This window comes from Nesoenas mayeri (genome assembly GCF_963082525.1).
Source record: "Nesoenas mayeri genome assembly, chromosome: 20".
Lineage (NCBI taxonomy): Eukaryota > Metazoa > Chordata > Aves > Columbiformes > Columbidae > Nesoenas > Nesoenas mayeri.
In genome coordinates, this window is record NC_137569.1 from 10,631,429 (window position 1) to 10,648,133 (window position 16,705).

Sequence of the window (16,705 nt, forward strand, 5' to 3'; positions counted from 1 at the left end):
CCCCCCTCCGCCAGACACCCTGTGGCGGGACAGCCCAGGATGGGGACGGGGACTCGCACCTTTATATTTCAGCGTCTGGCTCTGAAAATCAGCAGAGTGGAAACCTCTCGGTGCTGCCAGCCCTGGCCAAGCCCAACCGGGCACCGACCGCGCAGCTCCGGCGTGTTCCGCTCCCCGGCCCCTCGTTTGTGTTGGCACCGGCCAGCAAATGAAGCCAATTTAATTGGCAGTTGTGTTTGTGGCCAGGGTGTTATGAAAAGGTTTTCTGTCTCCCTCTGTAAGTTACCCTGAATATGTTTTCACTCTTAATATAATACTCACTTCATTATTAGCTGAAAGAGGCTCTTTTCAGAGCGCGTTTCTTTTTTTTCTTCCCCTTCTTCCAAAAATATATTAAACAGCCCCTTCATGCAGCGCAGCGCTGAGCGCCGGGGTTGTCTGCCGGAGGGGAAGTGAGAAACCCGACAGTAAATGGGATTTACACAGAAATTCCTTTCTTCCCGGCGTGCTGGCGCTGGCTGCGGCAGCGCCCCCGCTGCGGGGGACGCACGGGGTGCCGTTTGGGGTACGCTCACCCCCCTCGCAGTGTGGTCACTAAGGGGCCCCCTCACCCCCCAGCAGAGCGGGGGCTCCTCTGGGACACCCCGGGCTGGGGTTCCTCGTGCAAACACGTCCGGCAGAGTCGGGTCCGGCCACAGGGACCCTGCGGGCGCTGCGCCGGCTGCTCCGCTCGTGCAGGCGCTCGGTGGCAAAGGCGTTTCCAGCATCTGCGAGGGTTTGGGAGCTTGTTCTCTGTTGGGTGGGTTGGGGCCATCGGGTGCAGCTGAGCCCTCATGTTGTCACCTGGCTGTGCTTCTCGGCTTTGCAAAATTCAGAAGGTTCTGTCTCCAGCTTTGGGAAGAACCCTGGGGCTGATGTCACACACAGAGCACCCAGCCTGGAATTGGCTCTGCTTCTGCTCGCCTGAGCTCCTCCAAGGGCACCCACAGCCCCGCGGGCTCTTTTTTTGGCAGTTTGACACATTTAGTTGGTTTTGCGTGGCTGCAGCTCCCGAGTTACGTCAGGGTGTGGGGCAGCAGTGAGTGGCCGTGCAGCCCCTGGTGTCCTCAGCCGGGACATCCCGTGGCTGGTCCGGCTGGAGCTGCCCTTGAGCTTGTGCCCTCCCCACCACCCCCTTGCCGGAGCTGCTGGCTTTGGGGGTCACAGCGGGGGAGACTGGTGGGGCGGGGGCAGAAGGGATCCTGTGCTGGCACTTGGGGATGGGGTGGGAGGGAAGAGTGACTGCGGTGGCCACCTGGCCACCAGCAGCCATGGGGCAACTGTTTCAGACCTGGCCACCATCCTTCTGGGGGCTTTTCCTGGGGGGAGCCTGGGCAGCCATTTTCCCCCAGCCCCTCAAAGCCCTGGGGCAGGTGGACAAGGTGGCACCTGGATCTGGCCACCGAGTCCCCTCTGTCCCCTCCTCCTCCAGTGCCCGCAGCAGGGCTGGAACACACATCCCAAACCTTTGCGCACGTGGAGGTGACAGTGTGACAATGTCCTCGGCTGAGCGAGGGCCTGGGTGTTGTCTGCAGGGTCCATGGTCACGAGTGATCTGTAATTGATGTTTTAAGGTGAACCCTAAAGTATTGGAGGGCTCAGAATAAGGATTTATTTGCTCCAAGGAGAAGCAGCAACAATGTCGATGTCTCTGCTGCCATCGTGTCCCAGTGCTTGTCCCAGGCCCGGCCTTGTGGCAAGGACCCCGTTTTGTGAGGAAAGCGGTGCTGGGATCCCTCAGTCCCGTCTCCATCCCTCCAGGAGCTGCCGTGCAAGCCCGGAGCAGCCCGGAGCGTGTTTGGCTGTTTCCTGAAAGCAGCACGCACACGAACCCCCTCGGCAGGGCGGGCGCCAGCAGGGACGCCTTCCCCTGCTCCGCTGCCACCGCTCCTGCGAAAGGCATTAGAGCTGGTGCCGGCCGCTGATGAGTATTCAAGACCTGGCCCTAATTAGGAACAATTAGCAGTTGTTTCAGCGAACCTATGTCTGTTTGCTGTGGCTCCTGGGGCTGAGCACTGCCTGACGGCTGACACAAGTGTCCCCATCCGCAGTGGGGAGCGCGGCCAAGGGCCCTCCCTGTGGGTGATGCGGCTCTCGGTTAAAGGTGCTCTTGGGGGGGGAGCTGGGCTGGTGCAAGACTGAGCATCCTCAGCCCTCAACCGGCCCCACTTGTCCCTCTCTGGCGTGGTGACCGTCCCCCCGATGGGTGCCAGCAGGTCCCTTATTCATGGCTTGCTCCAGTCAGAGAGGCCACGGCAACGCTGCTGGAACTGGACCTGGCTGATGCCGCGCTGGCCCCTCCGTACCTTCCTCCTCCCGAGTGCCCGTTTCACCTCTGCCATGTGGAGAGATGCCACACCAGCTGCTGCTTTGAGTCGGCCAGATGTTGAGGACGAGTCCCTTAGCTGGGGAGGACAGCAGTGGGACAAAGCGTGTTGCGCAGCATCCCTTTCGGGGAGCTCATACCATACCTGTGCCATGGTCTGTGGGGCAGCCCCCCAGCCCGGCCCCCTGAACGGCTGTTCTCTACCGTGGGCAGGGGCTGCCAAGGCATCTCCAGCCCTGTCAGGGAAGCGGGAGCACTCTGATGTTCCTGGGCTTTTGTTTTCCAGCTCTTGGGAAAAGGTAGATCAGAACAGAGCTGTTTTACCCCCTGTTCCCACGCACACCTCACGCCCACCCTGCCTCTCCCTCTGGAAGAACAACCTTCTGCAGAAGGTCAGATGGGAGCCGTGCTACGAAGACTGGTGGGGGCTCTGGAGAAGGTAGTAGAGAAGGCTGTAGAGGGATGTGGGTAAACAGAGGCTCCGAATTGACTCTAAAATGGGACTGGAAGCTGAGGGAGGGCTCCTGCCCTGGCCAGGGAATGAGAAGTGCTGGATCTGCTGCCCAGTGTGCTGGGGAAAGGTCAGTTCCCAGCTCTGCTCTGCAGAAGGGCTGTGGGGTGAGATGCCGGCACCTCCCTGGCTCATGTGTGCTGGGGATGCCGCCTGCTAGCAGGGACAGTCCAGCCCTGGGGGTCACCAGGGTGGAGCTGATGTACCTGCAGAGGAGCCGGGCCCGGAGCAGCCCGGGCAGGGTGGATGGGAAACTGCAGAGGCTCCATCAGCACCGGGACTTCGGTCCTGCCTGGGTGCTCCTACAATAGCAGAGCCCAGGGAACGGCAGCAGATGTGCCAGGGAGGGTCAGTGGGACATGAGGAAAAGGTTCTTCACCCAGAGGTGCTGGACACTGAACAGGCTCCCCAGGGAGGTGTCACGGCCCCAACCCGACAGTGTTCAAGAAGAGACTGGACACCGCCCTCAGACACACGGGGTGACCTGTGGGGTGTCCTGTGCAGGGACAGCAGTTGGACTCTGTGATCCTGCTGGGTCCCTCCAGCTCAGGACATTCTGTGATTCTATGATACTCCCTCACCATCAGAGCTCTGGCTGCTCCATGAAAGCCTCAGTGAGCCCCAACTCCGGCTCCATGCAGCTCAGGGGCTCGGGGTCCTGCCGGGGGTCGGTGAGCTGTGGCACAGGGGGGACGGGCAGCACGGCTGGGGGGGGACAGAGCGGGGTGACCTGTGGTCTGTGAAATGAAGGGGCTGAGCAGGAAGAAGGTGGCACAGCTGCCGGGGAGCAGCTCGGTTTTCCATGGCTTCACATTTTCCTGCGCTGGCGAGTTTGCAGTGAGGGTGGAAAATGCAACAGGCAGGAGGGGAGGGCGGGCGGGGGGAGCAGCGGCCGGCGGGGAAGGGTTTGCTGTGCCAGGGTGTTCGGGACGTTCCACGCCTGCCTGACGGAGCCTGTGCCCCGCTGGACGGCAGTGGGGGGACCGACGTGCTCCGTGCCAAACCGCCCTGTGGCTTTGGGGAACGTCCCCTCCCGGGATGGCTCAACAACGGGGATTTGGTCCTGCCACGGGCAGGCTGCTGCCTTGCCTTCCCGAATCCCACGGGATGGGCTGGCAGCCCTGTGGGGCTCACGTGGGCCGGGGATGCTTGGGGGGGTCCTGTGGGAGCTGTCAGGCCAGGGGGCACAGGGCTAGGCTCAGTCTGTCACTGCGGGGGCTCAGGGAGCTGCAGGCTCCCGGGGAGGGAAGGAGCATCTCCCGTGGTCCAGCACCGCCCTGGGCCCAGGTGTCATCTCCAGATGTTGACCTTCTCGACAACCCTTCACCTTGCTCCATCTCCTCCTGTGAGCTGGTGTGTGCCTGGGGGTTGGTGCCATTCGCAGGAGCAGGAGAGGGCCCGGCTGGCTCTGGGGACGGGGGCAGAGCAGAGTCACTGCGGGGTAGGACGCGGGGTGGCTGATCCACCTCACAGGGTGCGTGACACATCCAAAAAGCACCTTTTCTTGGTGCAGGACTCATGCCCAGATGGCAGGGGCTGCCAGTGGGGTAAGAGCCTCCCCTGCAGCCGCCTGACCCTCAAAGAAAGGTGGCTGGAGAGACAAGGGAGCAAAAATCCCTGAAAGATTATTTGTTTCTCACGAACTATATTTAGGTACCATTGGCAAAAGCCAAAAGTGCTGAGTTCTGCTAAATAAATATGGGAGCTTTGTGTTTTTTTCCCCCAGAGGAGAGCAGGATTAGTAAGTGAACGGTAAATAGTATTTTTGTTTAACATACCTGAGGGTTTCCATTCCAAGTTGCCGTCTTGAGCGCTCGATGCCGTGATGACGATGATGGAACTGAAGCAGCTCTGCCCCATCTTATGAAAATATTTTTTGGAAAAGAAAAGGAGGCAGCCAGCTAACCCACCATGGTGCAGGAGGTTTTGGTTAAACATCACGTTCTTGAGTATTTTCATACATTTTTGCATATGAGGGTGTTTTTAAGCTAGAAGTAGGACATGCCGGTGCCACCCCCGTAGCAAAGTCCTTCCCAGTGGGACACCCGCCCCGGGGCTGCCCCGAGGAACAGGCTGCCCAGGGGCCATGGGACGGGACGGCCCTTGGCTGGTCCAAGCGGTGCTGCAGGGGGTGCTTGGGAGGTCACCTCAATTGTCTAGGACACATTTGGGATGTCTTGAGTTTAATTCTTCACTGTTTTGGATTCCCTGTGCTGAACCCCATCTGCCCCAGGTGTCCCCCTGGGATCGGGTCTGGATTTCCCCGTGGAGGGTTTGGGGGCTGTGGGGCTGTGGGCGGGTGCCAGGCAGGTGATGGGGGTGTGAGAGCAACCAGGAGCAGAGTGACCGACCAGCAAACACCCGTTTGGATGTGAATCGTAGAATCACAGAATCATTTTGGTTGGAAAAGACCCTCAAGATCATGGAGTCCAACCATAACCCACCCTTGGCACTGCCCCATGTCCTGAGAACCTCATGTCCGTCTGTCCAGCCCTCCAGGGATGGTGACTCCAGCACTGCCCTGGGCAGCCTGTTCCAATGCCCCACAGCCCTTTGGGGAAGAAATTGTTCCCACATCCAACCTCACCCTCCCCTGGCGCAACTTGAGGCCGTTTCCTCTGCTCCTGGCGCTTGTTCCTGGGGAGCAGAGCCCGACCCCCCTGGCTCCAAGCTCCTTTCAGGCAGTTCAGAGATCAGAAGGTCTCCCCTCAGCTCCTGTTCTCCAGCTGAACCCCCAGGTCCCTCAGCCGCTCCATCACACTTGTGCTCCAGCCGCCCACCAGCTCTCAACTCGCTCCAGACTGAGCAACCAAACGGGCAGCTCACCCCGTTCAGTAGAACATTAAACCGCTCTCCAGCCAGTCCCAGTCCCAGTCCCAGTCCCAGTCCCAGTCCCAGTCCCAGTCCCAGTCCCAGTCCCGGTCCCCTCAGCCGGCTCCGGTCCCGGGGCAGCACAGCTGGGCGCTGTGGGGCTGCTCCTGCCTCCCCGGGGCTGCTTTGGCCACATCCCACTGCGGTCCAGCCATAGAGCCCCCGGTGCGGCTGTGCGGGGCCGCTCACACCGTTCAGAGGCTGCAGAGCAGGAGAGGCCGGGGGTGCAGGTCGCGGTGCCCGTGTCCATGGCTGCAGAGCCGCCTCCGGGGTTGTGTTTGCTGGGATTTCGGCTGCTCCTTGCAGAGGCGTGAGGGACTCAGCGTGCAGCTGGGAGCATGGACATCCTGTGGGGCACAGCCATCCCAGGGACACAGCCACCGTGGGCACACTGGGACCCCCAGCCCCATCCTGGGGTGCTCCCAGCCCTGGTGCCGTGGGGCTCATCCCCACCCCACACGTCCTGCTTGGCTCCAGGCTGCCCCGTGGTTCTCCCCTTCTTCTCTGGATCATATTTGTTTATTTATACGGTGAATGTAATAAAACTCCAGCAGGAAACGGAGGCGATTCCCTGCCATTCCCCGCAAGCCAGCGCTGGGCCGGGGCGAACAAGGAGGCACATTGTGCGGTGCAGACCTGTCTGCCAGCGCCGAGCGAGCCGTACGGGGCCGAAGGGCGAAGAAAGGGCCGTGTGTCTGTGCCGGCACCCGGACCCAGCACCGACACCCACCTGCAGCAGCGGGCGGCTCAGCAGCACCGCAGGGTGTGGTGTCCTGGGGAAGAAGCTTCATTTTTGGGGGGGAAAGTGGGGCTGAGGATGAAAAGGGTTTCTGTGCTGGCTTGGGATGGCATCTGGGAGCACCACAGAGCCCGCTCCTGGCACAAGGCACCTCCTCTGCCCGTCCTTGGGCTGCCAGGAAATGGGTGGTGGGCACTGAGGGTCAGCTAGGGGGCAGACAGTCGCCCCATGGCCGGTCTGGCAGCTCTGTGATCTGTTCTTCCCAGGGCTGAGCCAGCTGGGAGGGAGCTCCAGCCCTTCACCTGCCTCCATCAGGCAGCTGCCACAACCGCTGGATGTTGCCATCAGTAGGGTTCAGAGTGAACGCCAGCTGTCAAGGTTCAGCTGGGTCCTGTCTGCCCCCCAGAGGGGTCTGTAGAGGTGAGTGACACAGCTCGGGGCAGGACAGAGCTCAGTTTGCCTTCCCCTTTGATGCTGGGGGGCTCCCATGACCAGGGATGTGTCCCAGCCCCCCCAGAGGCTGCGGGCAGCCTGTTGTGCTGCCAGCTGCGCTCCCTGGCTAAAACACTGGGGAGGTGGGAGACCTGCCCGGTGTCCCCTCTTGTCCCCTTGCTCACCAGCTCCCCCCATGCTCCCAGCCGGGACACCCCGCTGCCCTCCACCCCATCCCCCAGAGTCCCTCCGGCTGCATGTGGTTCCCATCCCTGCGATGGTCCCTTGGGCTCCCAGGGCTCGTGGGGGGATGGGGACATGCCCTGTGCCATGTGTCCCCTACCTGCTTTATGGCCACACTGCACTGACAGGGGTGTCCGGGCCTGGGGACCCTGTGGCCATGGTCAGGGACACGGGCTGGCTGGCAGCAGGACTGCCCGTCCATGCCACCCACAATTTGTGGTGGCCACAGAGCCCCCAGCTGCCGGGTGACAGGGTGACCAGGCCGCAGCGAGGATCCCCGAATTCTCACCGTCCCCGTGTCCCTGAGCCTTGAACCCGGTGTCCCCACACCATGCTCCGGGGTTGTAACCGCAAACACACACAGGTGACCCAAGTACGGGAGGTGACCCTGGGCGCTCAGGACACAGTGTCACCCAACTGCCCGCCAGCAGCCTGGGGTGGCCAGGGGGGGTGGCAGGGAGATGGCAGGGGGCAGCTGAGCACAGTGCCCCTCACATCGCGCCCCCTGCCCGCAGCTGCACCGCTGCCCGTTCAGGCAGAGATGGCAAACACAACCAGCAGTAGGAGGACAGGGAGGGGGGTTCACGGCCCCCGGGGATGCTGAGGAGCTTTGGCGTGGCCAGGGACCGTGCCAGCCTGTGCTGCGTCAGCCGGGACACAGGGAGCGCAGATGGCAGTGGGCTCAGAGAAGGAGGGGACAGTCTTGTCCTTCAGTGGACACATGCCAGGGCCCGGCTGTCCCAGTGCAGGGGGCAGGGTGCCAGCATCCGGCTGGGGTCCGTGGGACCCCCAGGACGTGGGGCTGGGCGGGCTCAGCTCGCTGTGCCCATCACTCCCCGCCTTGCCCGATGCCATCGGCACTGCTGTGCCCTTGGTGCCGTGCTGGGACAGGGGTTGCCAGCCTGGTGACACATTGCAGAGCCCTGTGAAGCCACCAGGATAGCTGCAGCTTGGATGAGCAGTGCTGGTAATTCCCTCTGCTGGGGTTCTCAGCTCTATAATTAATGCTGGAGTCAGGGAAGAAATGGCTTTTCCCTTCCGCTGGTGGCAGCTGGGGTTGGGCAGGATCCGTGCTATATGTTCCCCCATGTCCTCCTGCCAGTGTCAGGTTCTTCTGCCTGGATTTGGGGGTCTGTACCCCCAAAATCCTCCTCTTCCCACCCTGCTGCCACCTGCCAGGTCGCACGGAGCATCCCTTGTGTGCTCAGTCTGGTGCACACGTGTGTGCGTCTGCATCGCACGGGACTGTGCCGGGACAGGAAGGCTTTGGGCTTGAGGATCCCTCCTGCTGATGTGTGGGAGGGTGTCCTCAGGGAGGTGGTGGCCAGGGCAGGGACAGCCACCCCTGGTGCCAGCCTGTGGCCCCGCGGTGTTCCCAGGACAGACCCCTCCACCTCCTTGCCAGCCCATCCGGCCCCGGCATCCCTTTGAAATCAAACCCAGCGGCCTTTCGCACCGGCTGTGCCTGTGAAATTCTTCGGGAAGGGAAAATTATCACCCCGGATCCCTGCGGGGCTGGGCCGTGGCCCTCGCTCCGGGCTGGCAGGGACAGAGCGGGGTGCTGTGGGGCCCAGGCTCATCCCTGGGCACGGCTGGTGGTGTTGGGGGAGCTGGGACGCCTGAGGGTCTGTGGGCTTGGCAGGACAGAGCCTGCCCAGAGGGGCAGGGACAAGGGCAGCGCGGCTGGGACATGGGCTGTCACCTCTGGCGTGGCCAAGGCTCTGCGGGACAGAGCCCACGGTCCCCTCCCCAGCTCCATCACCACCCCCCAACCTATCGCCCTGACACGTCCATCAACCCCCACCTGCTCCATCACCCTGTCCCCAGTTCCATTGCCCCCTCCCCGACTGCCACTGGGGGTTGTCCCCATCATGGTGCCAAGGGGGATCCCCCAGATGCTGGCACCTGGGGAGAGCCCATCCACGGGACAGCAACAGAGGCATCACTGCAGCTTCTCTTTGCACTGTGGCCCTCCCTGCTCTGCTTCCCCCTCCCCTCGCTGAGGCTCCTCCACAGGTTTGCAAGTGCTGTTGACGGGAAGAAAGGAAATGGGGCAAAGCTGCTGCCAGGAACCACAGGCTCCTGCGATACGGCCCCGCTTGGCCGGGCTGGCCGCGGCCTGGGCAGGCTTTCTGTGCAGCCTCTGTGAGCCGTTTCTTCCAGCTATTGACATTGGATTCCCAGCCCGGTGCCACTTCCAAGGCTGTAAATCTGCTGGGTTGCTCTACCTGGTGTTCGTGTTTTCACTGCAAAGCTTCCAGACCTGCTGGAGATCTCGGCTTCTGTGGGCAGCGATGTCCCCCATCCTGGCAGCGGGCGCTGTGCTGTCCCCTCCCGGCATCCCCAGGGCTGTGGGCACGGTGTGCAGGTCGCTGCCCACAGGCAGACCTGCCAAGAAAGTGCAGGACATGGCCAAAGGTGGGGTGCTGGGCGGCACCCCCTGGTACCCCTGCGCGTAGCCGGCACCAAGCTGCCGCCATTGCAGGTGGGATGAAGCTCCGGGAAGTGCCCCATGTGCCCATTGCTGTCCCCTCTATGGGTCCCTGGGCCTTGGGCAGAGCTTGGGCATCCCATGGGGCACCCAAGGAGGGTGTCGGGGCAGGGGCGAGCACCCCAGGGTGCATGGCGGAGGTGGGGGCAGCTGCCCCTCTCCCTTAAAAAAGGAGCCCCTTGACTCTCAAAATCCACGTGTTGCTCTTGGCTGGGCTGCGGTGCCTCCTGCCAAGAGCAACAGTTTTACATATTAAAGCAAAATTAAATTAAAAGACATTTATTTGTGTGTTTTCTCCCCGCCCCCCCTTAACCCTTCACAGCCCAAGCTGCGGGGTTGGGAGGTACGAGAGCACCCATGGGGGTGAGCTGGGACATGGGGCTGGCACCCTGGGGTCCCATCTTGCCCCTGCCCAGAGCTGGGCACTGAGTCCTTCAGGTGTCTCCAGGTGGGGTTTCCAAACTTTCCTTAGCAAACAGCTCCCTAAAGCGAAGCCCTGGTGACAGGAGCTGGGCTTTAGGGTGCTCTGGAGTGCTGACAGTGCCACCCTTGTGTCCCTCACCCTGCACAGGACACACATCCTGGGGTGGGAGGTGGACGGGGTGAGGGGCCCCAGGGACAGGCCCCAGCGCCCCGCGGTGCTGCCTCCATCCCAGCACACACAGCCCTGGCTGCCAGCTCATCCGTGGGGGACAGTTTGCAGCCAAACATGCCCCATGACACAAAATACCCCAACCCCCCCATTTCTCAGAGCACCTGAGGAAGGTGTGAAGCCACTTGAAGCTGCTCCGGCCCCATGGGACAGTGCTTTCTGAGACCTCCCAGCAGCCGGGGACCAAGCCCTGTCCAGCACCCCAAATCCCCCCAAATCTCCCTTTTCCCAGGGCCCTGGGGCCGGGTGAGCAGTTGCCCTGTGCTGAAGGGAAATTCCAGCACTAGGGCTTATCTCCCGCACTGTTACAATAACTGATAAGTGGCTCCCATGGAATTTCCTTATAGAGCTGGATCAGGGACATTTAAATAATGTATGGCCAGGGTGTCAGGACGCGGCTGGCGATTAGGAGCCGCGTTGACAGGTTGTTATGTTGTCACTAAAGAACTCGCAGGGCTGTGGGAATGCCTGGGAACGGCGCGGTGCCCGGACCCCGGCGCCAGCCTCTGCCCGTGTCCGCTGCCAGTGCAGACGGGCGCCGGGTGCCAGGTGTCCCGGCAGGACATCCTGGGGACCTGCCCGAATTGTCCCTGAGGTGGCTGAGCCACCCTCCATCCCAAATGGGTGCTGGGGATGGCACAGAGCGCCCTGCCCCAGCAGTCCAGGGTCAAATGGGGGATCGGCAGCTCCTGGGCATGGAGGGCAGCTGGTGGCATCCTGTGATGGTGGCACTAGCAGCAGAGCCTGTCCCCAGCCGTTCTGCCACCCACAGTGAGTTTTTAACGCTGGCCTGAGCACCATCAGCGCCTCCAGCCGGGCACCCTCAGCCTCCCCGTGCCCCCGGCATGGGTGACAATGGATTTTGGGGGCTGGCAGCCCCAGCTCAGCTACGCTGACTTGTGTCTCCCACGTACACATCACCAGTACCGGGTGGCGCTGCTGTCCCGTGCTTGTGGGAGTGGGACACCCTGCCCTGCCCTGTGTAACAGCCGGCGACAGGGGTGCCAGGTGGGGACACAGCTTTCCCAGCCCACGGCGTGGGCCCTGGGGCTGGGCCACCCCCATGGTCCCCGCTGTCCCAGCACAGCCCCGAGCCCCACGGGCACCGCCGCCTGGCTGTGCGCAGCTGCTCACCCGTGACCCGGGAGCGGGTCGGGCCCCGGCAGCCCCCGCTGGGTTCGGGCAGCGGCGAGGCCGCGCGTTCCTGTGCCCAGGTGCGGGGCTGGGGACACACGCGTGTGTCCGCGGGCGGGGGTGTTGGGGTGCGGGGGGGCGGGTGGAGCTGTGGCTGCTTCAGGCCGCGGGGCCCGGTGTTCACCCGGCGCGAACCGGGACGCCCCGCCGGGGCTGTGCGGGGGTCGGCTCGGGTGCGGGTCCCGGTGCGGGTCCCCGTGCCGGTTCCGGGTCCCGCCGCCGCCCCGCCCCTGCCCGAGGGGCGTGTCCCCGGCCCGGCGCCGGGGGCGTGTCCGGGGCGTGTCGCGGGCGGGGCTCGGCGGGCCGGTCCCGGCGCGGGCGCTGCGCGGGGCGCTCGGGGCTCGGGCGGTGCGGGGCGCTCGGCGGGGCCGCCGCCGCATGGCGCGCGGGGCGGCGCGGGCCGGGGCCGCGGGCGGGGGCGGCGGCAGCAGCAGCCCCGTCGCGGCGCCGCCGCCGCAGCAGCAGCAGCAGCGGCAGCGGCAGCGAGCGGCCGTTCCGGGGGCGCGGGGGCGGCGGGGCCGGGCGATGGCGGCGCTGTAGCCGCGGGGCCGGGGCCGGCGATGGCGGCGCTGAGGCTGCGGCTGGCCCTGTCCGTGCTGTGGCAGCTGGCGGCGGCCGGGCGCGGGCTGGAGCTGGGGGGGCTGGAGGGGCCGCGGGGGCGGGCGGCGCGGTGCCAGCCCGTGGACATCCCCATGTGCCGGGGCATCGGGTACAACCTGACCCGCATGCCCAACCTGCTGGGGCACGAGAGCCAGCGCGAAGCCGCCCTGAAGCTGCACGAGTTCGCGCCGCTGGTGGAGTACGGCTGCCACGTCCACCTGCGCTTCTTCCTCTGCTCCCTCTACGCGCCCATGTGCACCGACCAGGTGAGCGCCAGCATCCCCGCCTGCCGCCCTATGTGCGAGCAGGCCCGCCACAAGTGCGTCCCCATCATGGAGCAGTTCAATTTCGGCTGGCCCGAGTCGCTCGACTGCGGCAAGCTGCCCACCAAGAACGACCCCAACGCCCTCTGCATGGAGGCCCCTGAGAACGCCTCGGCTGCCGAGCCCCACAAGGGACAGGGCATGCTGCCCGTGGCCCCCCGGCCCTGGCCCCCGGGCACCGCCGAGGGCCGCGGACCCAACGGGCTGGGGGCCTGCGACAACCCCGAGAAGTTCCAGTACGTGGAGAAGAGCCTCTCCTGCGCGCCCAGGTGTTCCCCCGGGGTGGACGTCTACTGGTCCCGGGAGGACAAGGACTTTGCCTTCATCTGGATGGCTGTCTGGTCCACCCTCTGCTTTGTCTCCACTGCCTTCACTGTCCTCACCTTCCTGCTCGACCCCCACCGCTTCCAGTACCCCGAGAGGCCCATCATCTTCCTCTCCATGTGCTACAATGTTTACTCCGTAGCCTTCATCATCCGCTCGGTGGCAGGGGCCGAGAACATCGCCTGCGACCGGGAGAACGGCGAGCTCTACATCATCCAGGAGGGGCTGGAGAGCACGGGCTGCACCATTGTCTTCCTCATCCTCTACTACTTCGGCATGGCCAGCTCGCTCTGGTGGGTCGTCCTCACCCTCACCTGGTTCCTGGCTGCCGGGAAGAAGTGGGGACACGAGGCCATCGAGGCCCACAGCAGCTACTTCCACATGGCTGCCTGGGGCATCCCGGCTATGAAGACCATCGTCATCCTCACCATGCGGAAGGTGGCGGGGGACGAGCTGACGGGGCTGTGCTATGTGGGGAGCATGGACGTCAGTGCCCTGACCGGCTTTGTCCTCATCCCCCTCTCCTGCTACCTGGTCATCGGCACCTCCTTCATCCTCACGGGCTTCGTCGCCCTTTTCCACATCCGGAAGATCATGAAGACGGGCGGCACCAACACGGAGAAGCTGGAGAAGCTGATGGTGAAGATTGGGGTCTTCTCTATCCTCTACACCGTCCCGGCCACCTGCGTCATCGTTTGCTACTTCTACGAGCGGCTGAATGTGGATTACTGGAACCTCAGGGCCCTGGAGCGCGGCTGCCTGCACCTCCCCGGCCGCCGCGCCGCCAACTGCTCCCTGGAGGCCTCGGTGCCCACCGTGGCCGTCTTTATGCTAAAGATTTTCATGTCGCTGGTGGTGGGCATCACCAGCGGGGTGTGGGTGTGGAGCTCCAAGACGCTGCAGACCTGGCAGAGCCTGTGCAACAGAAAGCTGGGCGTGAGGACGAGGGGCAAGCCCTGCAGCGGGGTGAGCTGCGGGGGGGTGCACTGCCACTACAAAGCCCCCACGGTCATGCTGCACATGACCAAGACGGACCCTTACCTGGACAACCCGACGCACGTCTAGAGCGGGGCCGTCCCCTCCCTGGAGATGGCGCGCCGGGGGAAGGCGGCCGCACGGGTAAGGGCGAGGGGACGCTGGGGGCGAGGGCAGGAGGGGGCACGCACACTGGTTTGGGGTGGCGAGGCCCGTGGGACCCCCCGGCACCGCTGAACCCTGACAAGTAGCTGCTTTTTCCTATAGGTTGTTTTGTTGTTGTTGCTATTGCCAAATCCAGTCACTCTTCTAACGCTTTCTTTGGGGGGCATCGGGGACGGGCGAGGGGAATAATCCAGTCATGTTTATTTAATTCTGTAATTTATTTTAGATTTTTTTTTTTTTAATCATTAGCTGCGAGGAATGGAAAAAACAATAAACCCTGGATGTGTTATTTCAACTGAGCCTGGTGCTGTGTGGAGGAATTTGAGGGTGTCGAGGGCAGCCCTGGGGAGCCCCAGGTCGGCAGGTCGGGGCTGGGGTCCCTGTGGTGGGTGCCGGCGGCTCCTGTGCCGGTGGAAGAGGGTCAGTGCTGAGCCGGGGAGCCGCCGACCCCAGCAGGAGCGCAGTACCGGGGGGTCCCCAACCCCGCTCCCGTCCTGGCTTCCTTGAGCCGGTTCTGGCACCCGCTGCCTCTGGCCGAGGAGGAGGAGGAGGAGGAGGCGGCTTTTCTTGCGCTGTCATGCTAACGAATCATCTTTTCCACTCGGCGCTCCATAGGTGATCTGTGTCGATGCCGTCGGCTGCTGTGGCCTCAGTGCCGGGCGAGGGGCTCAGCTCCAGCGCCCCGGGCTCCGCAGGCCAGGAGCCGTGGGGATGGGCTGGGGACACGGGCCCGTGGGGCGGAGAGCGCTCAGCTTTGATGTCCCACGCAGAAGCCCGGGGTGCTGGTAATGGAAACTTCTGGGCAGCTTTATTTATCCGCCGCTCTCGTTACGATCCCAGCTCTTGCCTTCCCCATTGTCCGGAGGGAAACTCAAGCCTCAGCTGGTGTCCGCGGGGCTGGGGGGTGACCAGGGCCGTCCCAGCGCGGGCTGGCAGCGGTGACGAGTGACACCGTCCTCGCAGGCGGGGGCTCTGGGGGCTCAGCAGTGGCGGCCGCTGCCCACCCTGCCCGGAGACAGCTCTGCGGGGAGCAGCTCACCTGCGCAGCGTGCGTGGGGCTGGGCGGCCCGGCTGCCCCACGCTGCCCGGGGCCGGGGGAGAGGTGAGCGCTGGGGCAGGGACACGGGCAGCGTGGGACCGGCGGCAGGGACGGGCTGTGGCAGGGACACAGGCAGCCCTGGTGATGCTCAGGCTCATCCGTCACCTAATTGGCTGTTAATTAGCCAGCCTGCGGGCTGGGGCAATGCTGGGCCTCAACGAGGGTCTCTGGGCCTCCTGTCCCTCTTGCCCAGGGAGTAATAAGCCAGCCAGGGACCCTCCTTTCTGCACCCAAATTAGCCCCCCTGCACCAACAGCCCTGGGTCCCATCCCCTGCGAAGCCTCCACGGCTCAGACCCCCAGCAGGAGCAGCAGCCAAAGAACAGGAGTGAGACCCCCCTGCTCCGAGCTGGAGGTGGCGGGAGGGGTGGGTTTGGTGACCCCTTGCGCCCCCACTGTGCTGCACCGGGACTTTGTGACTGATGCAGCAAAGTGGAAGATGCTGGTGACTGCTCTGACAAAAGCCCTGAGCAGCTGAGGTGTGAGGAGCCCCCACAGCCCCCGCTGTGGGTGGGAGGGGTGGCGGGGGGGCTCGTGCCTGAGCTGGGGTGCTGGGGGGGCAGGTGGGGCTGTCGGGCACCCAGGCTGGTGTGACGGTGCCAGAGGGGGGACACCCCCTGGCCCCACCGCTCTGGGGGGTCACAGCGTCATGGGCTCCCCCGGCTGCCGCCGGAGGTTTGTTTGGGCAGATAAAAGGGCCGTGACCTGGGGCAGGAGAGTCAACACCGGCTGCGGGAGGCTCCAAAGTCCAGCCAGGGGAGCCGGGCACGGTGCGGGGTGGGGGCTGCCTGGGGGCGCAGGGCTGTGTCGCTGTGCCGGGGTACAGCTGGGGTGCTGGACTCCCCCAGCGCTGAGCCCCGAGCCAGCTCGGCGCACCTTCGGCTCGCGGGCCCAGACACATCACGGCGATGGTGCCAGGGCCTGTGCGTGTGTGCCGGCACCCGGCGGGGACAGCCTGCCCTTGAGCACCCCGGCACTGCCAGGGAACTCGCTGCCTCTCCAGTGCTCGCCCTGATAACCGGCCCCGCCGGGCCCAGCTGTTGGGCAGCACCGGGACCGCCAGCACCAACCACGCGCTATCGGCCCCAGTGGCTCCACGGTGCTGGGCATGGCTGGGGACACAGAGCTGGTCCAGGGAGCCGGTGCCAAAGCAGAGCTGCCCCTTGGAAGAGGCCTGTGCCGGGGACATCTCCGGTCCCCCTGTCACAGCTGCTCTCAGTCCCGTGCTGGGGAGGCTCAGCTCTCCTCCAGATTCCGCCCCCCCAGGCTCATCCCTGCGTCCCCTCCCCACCCTGCGTGAGCCTTGTGCCCCCCAGCACTCACTGAGCTGTGGGTATTATTTCCCCCTTGTGAGACAGGACACCCTCCACGTTTTGAGTCACAGAAGGAAAGTCGCTGTGCTCTGGGAACGTGCCCAAGCTACCCAGTCTATTAATTGATTAATATTAATGATTAAGCCATGAGGAAGCTAAGGGGGGGACCAAGCTCAAGGCCCCTCACCTGCTGTGCCCACCTGGGGTTTGTCACGGGCCAGCCCCGGTGACGTGGGGGTTCAGCCGGGTCAGTGATTGTCCCCACCCGCGGTGCCAGCAGCAGCGGGGCCAGCGCTGCCCCAGCCCCGCACACTCGCTTGCCGGGCACGGGGACAGCTATTTATAGCCCACACAGGACACCGATGCCATGCAGGGGCTGCTATAAAAAGCAAATCTCAGCAAAGGTCTT

At 64.1% G+C, this 16,705-nt stretch overlaps 1 protein-coding gene across 1 annotated transcript; it reads left to right on the forward strand.

Annotated features, from left to right (window-relative positions):
- Positions 1-12,058: 12,058 nt before the first annotated feature.
- Positions 12,059-14,180, forward strand: FZD9 (frizzled class receptor 9; the record flags this gene model as incomplete). The annotated part of the gene is made up of 1 exon (XM_080357041.1): positions 12,059-14,180. The coding sequence occupies one exon, from the start codon at positions 12,059-12,061 to the stop codon at positions 13,808-13,810; it is 1,752 nt and encodes a 583-aa protein (XP_080213167.1). The 3' UTR covers positions 13,811-14,180.
- Between the last annotated feature and the right edge of the window lie 2,525 nt (positions 14,181-16,705).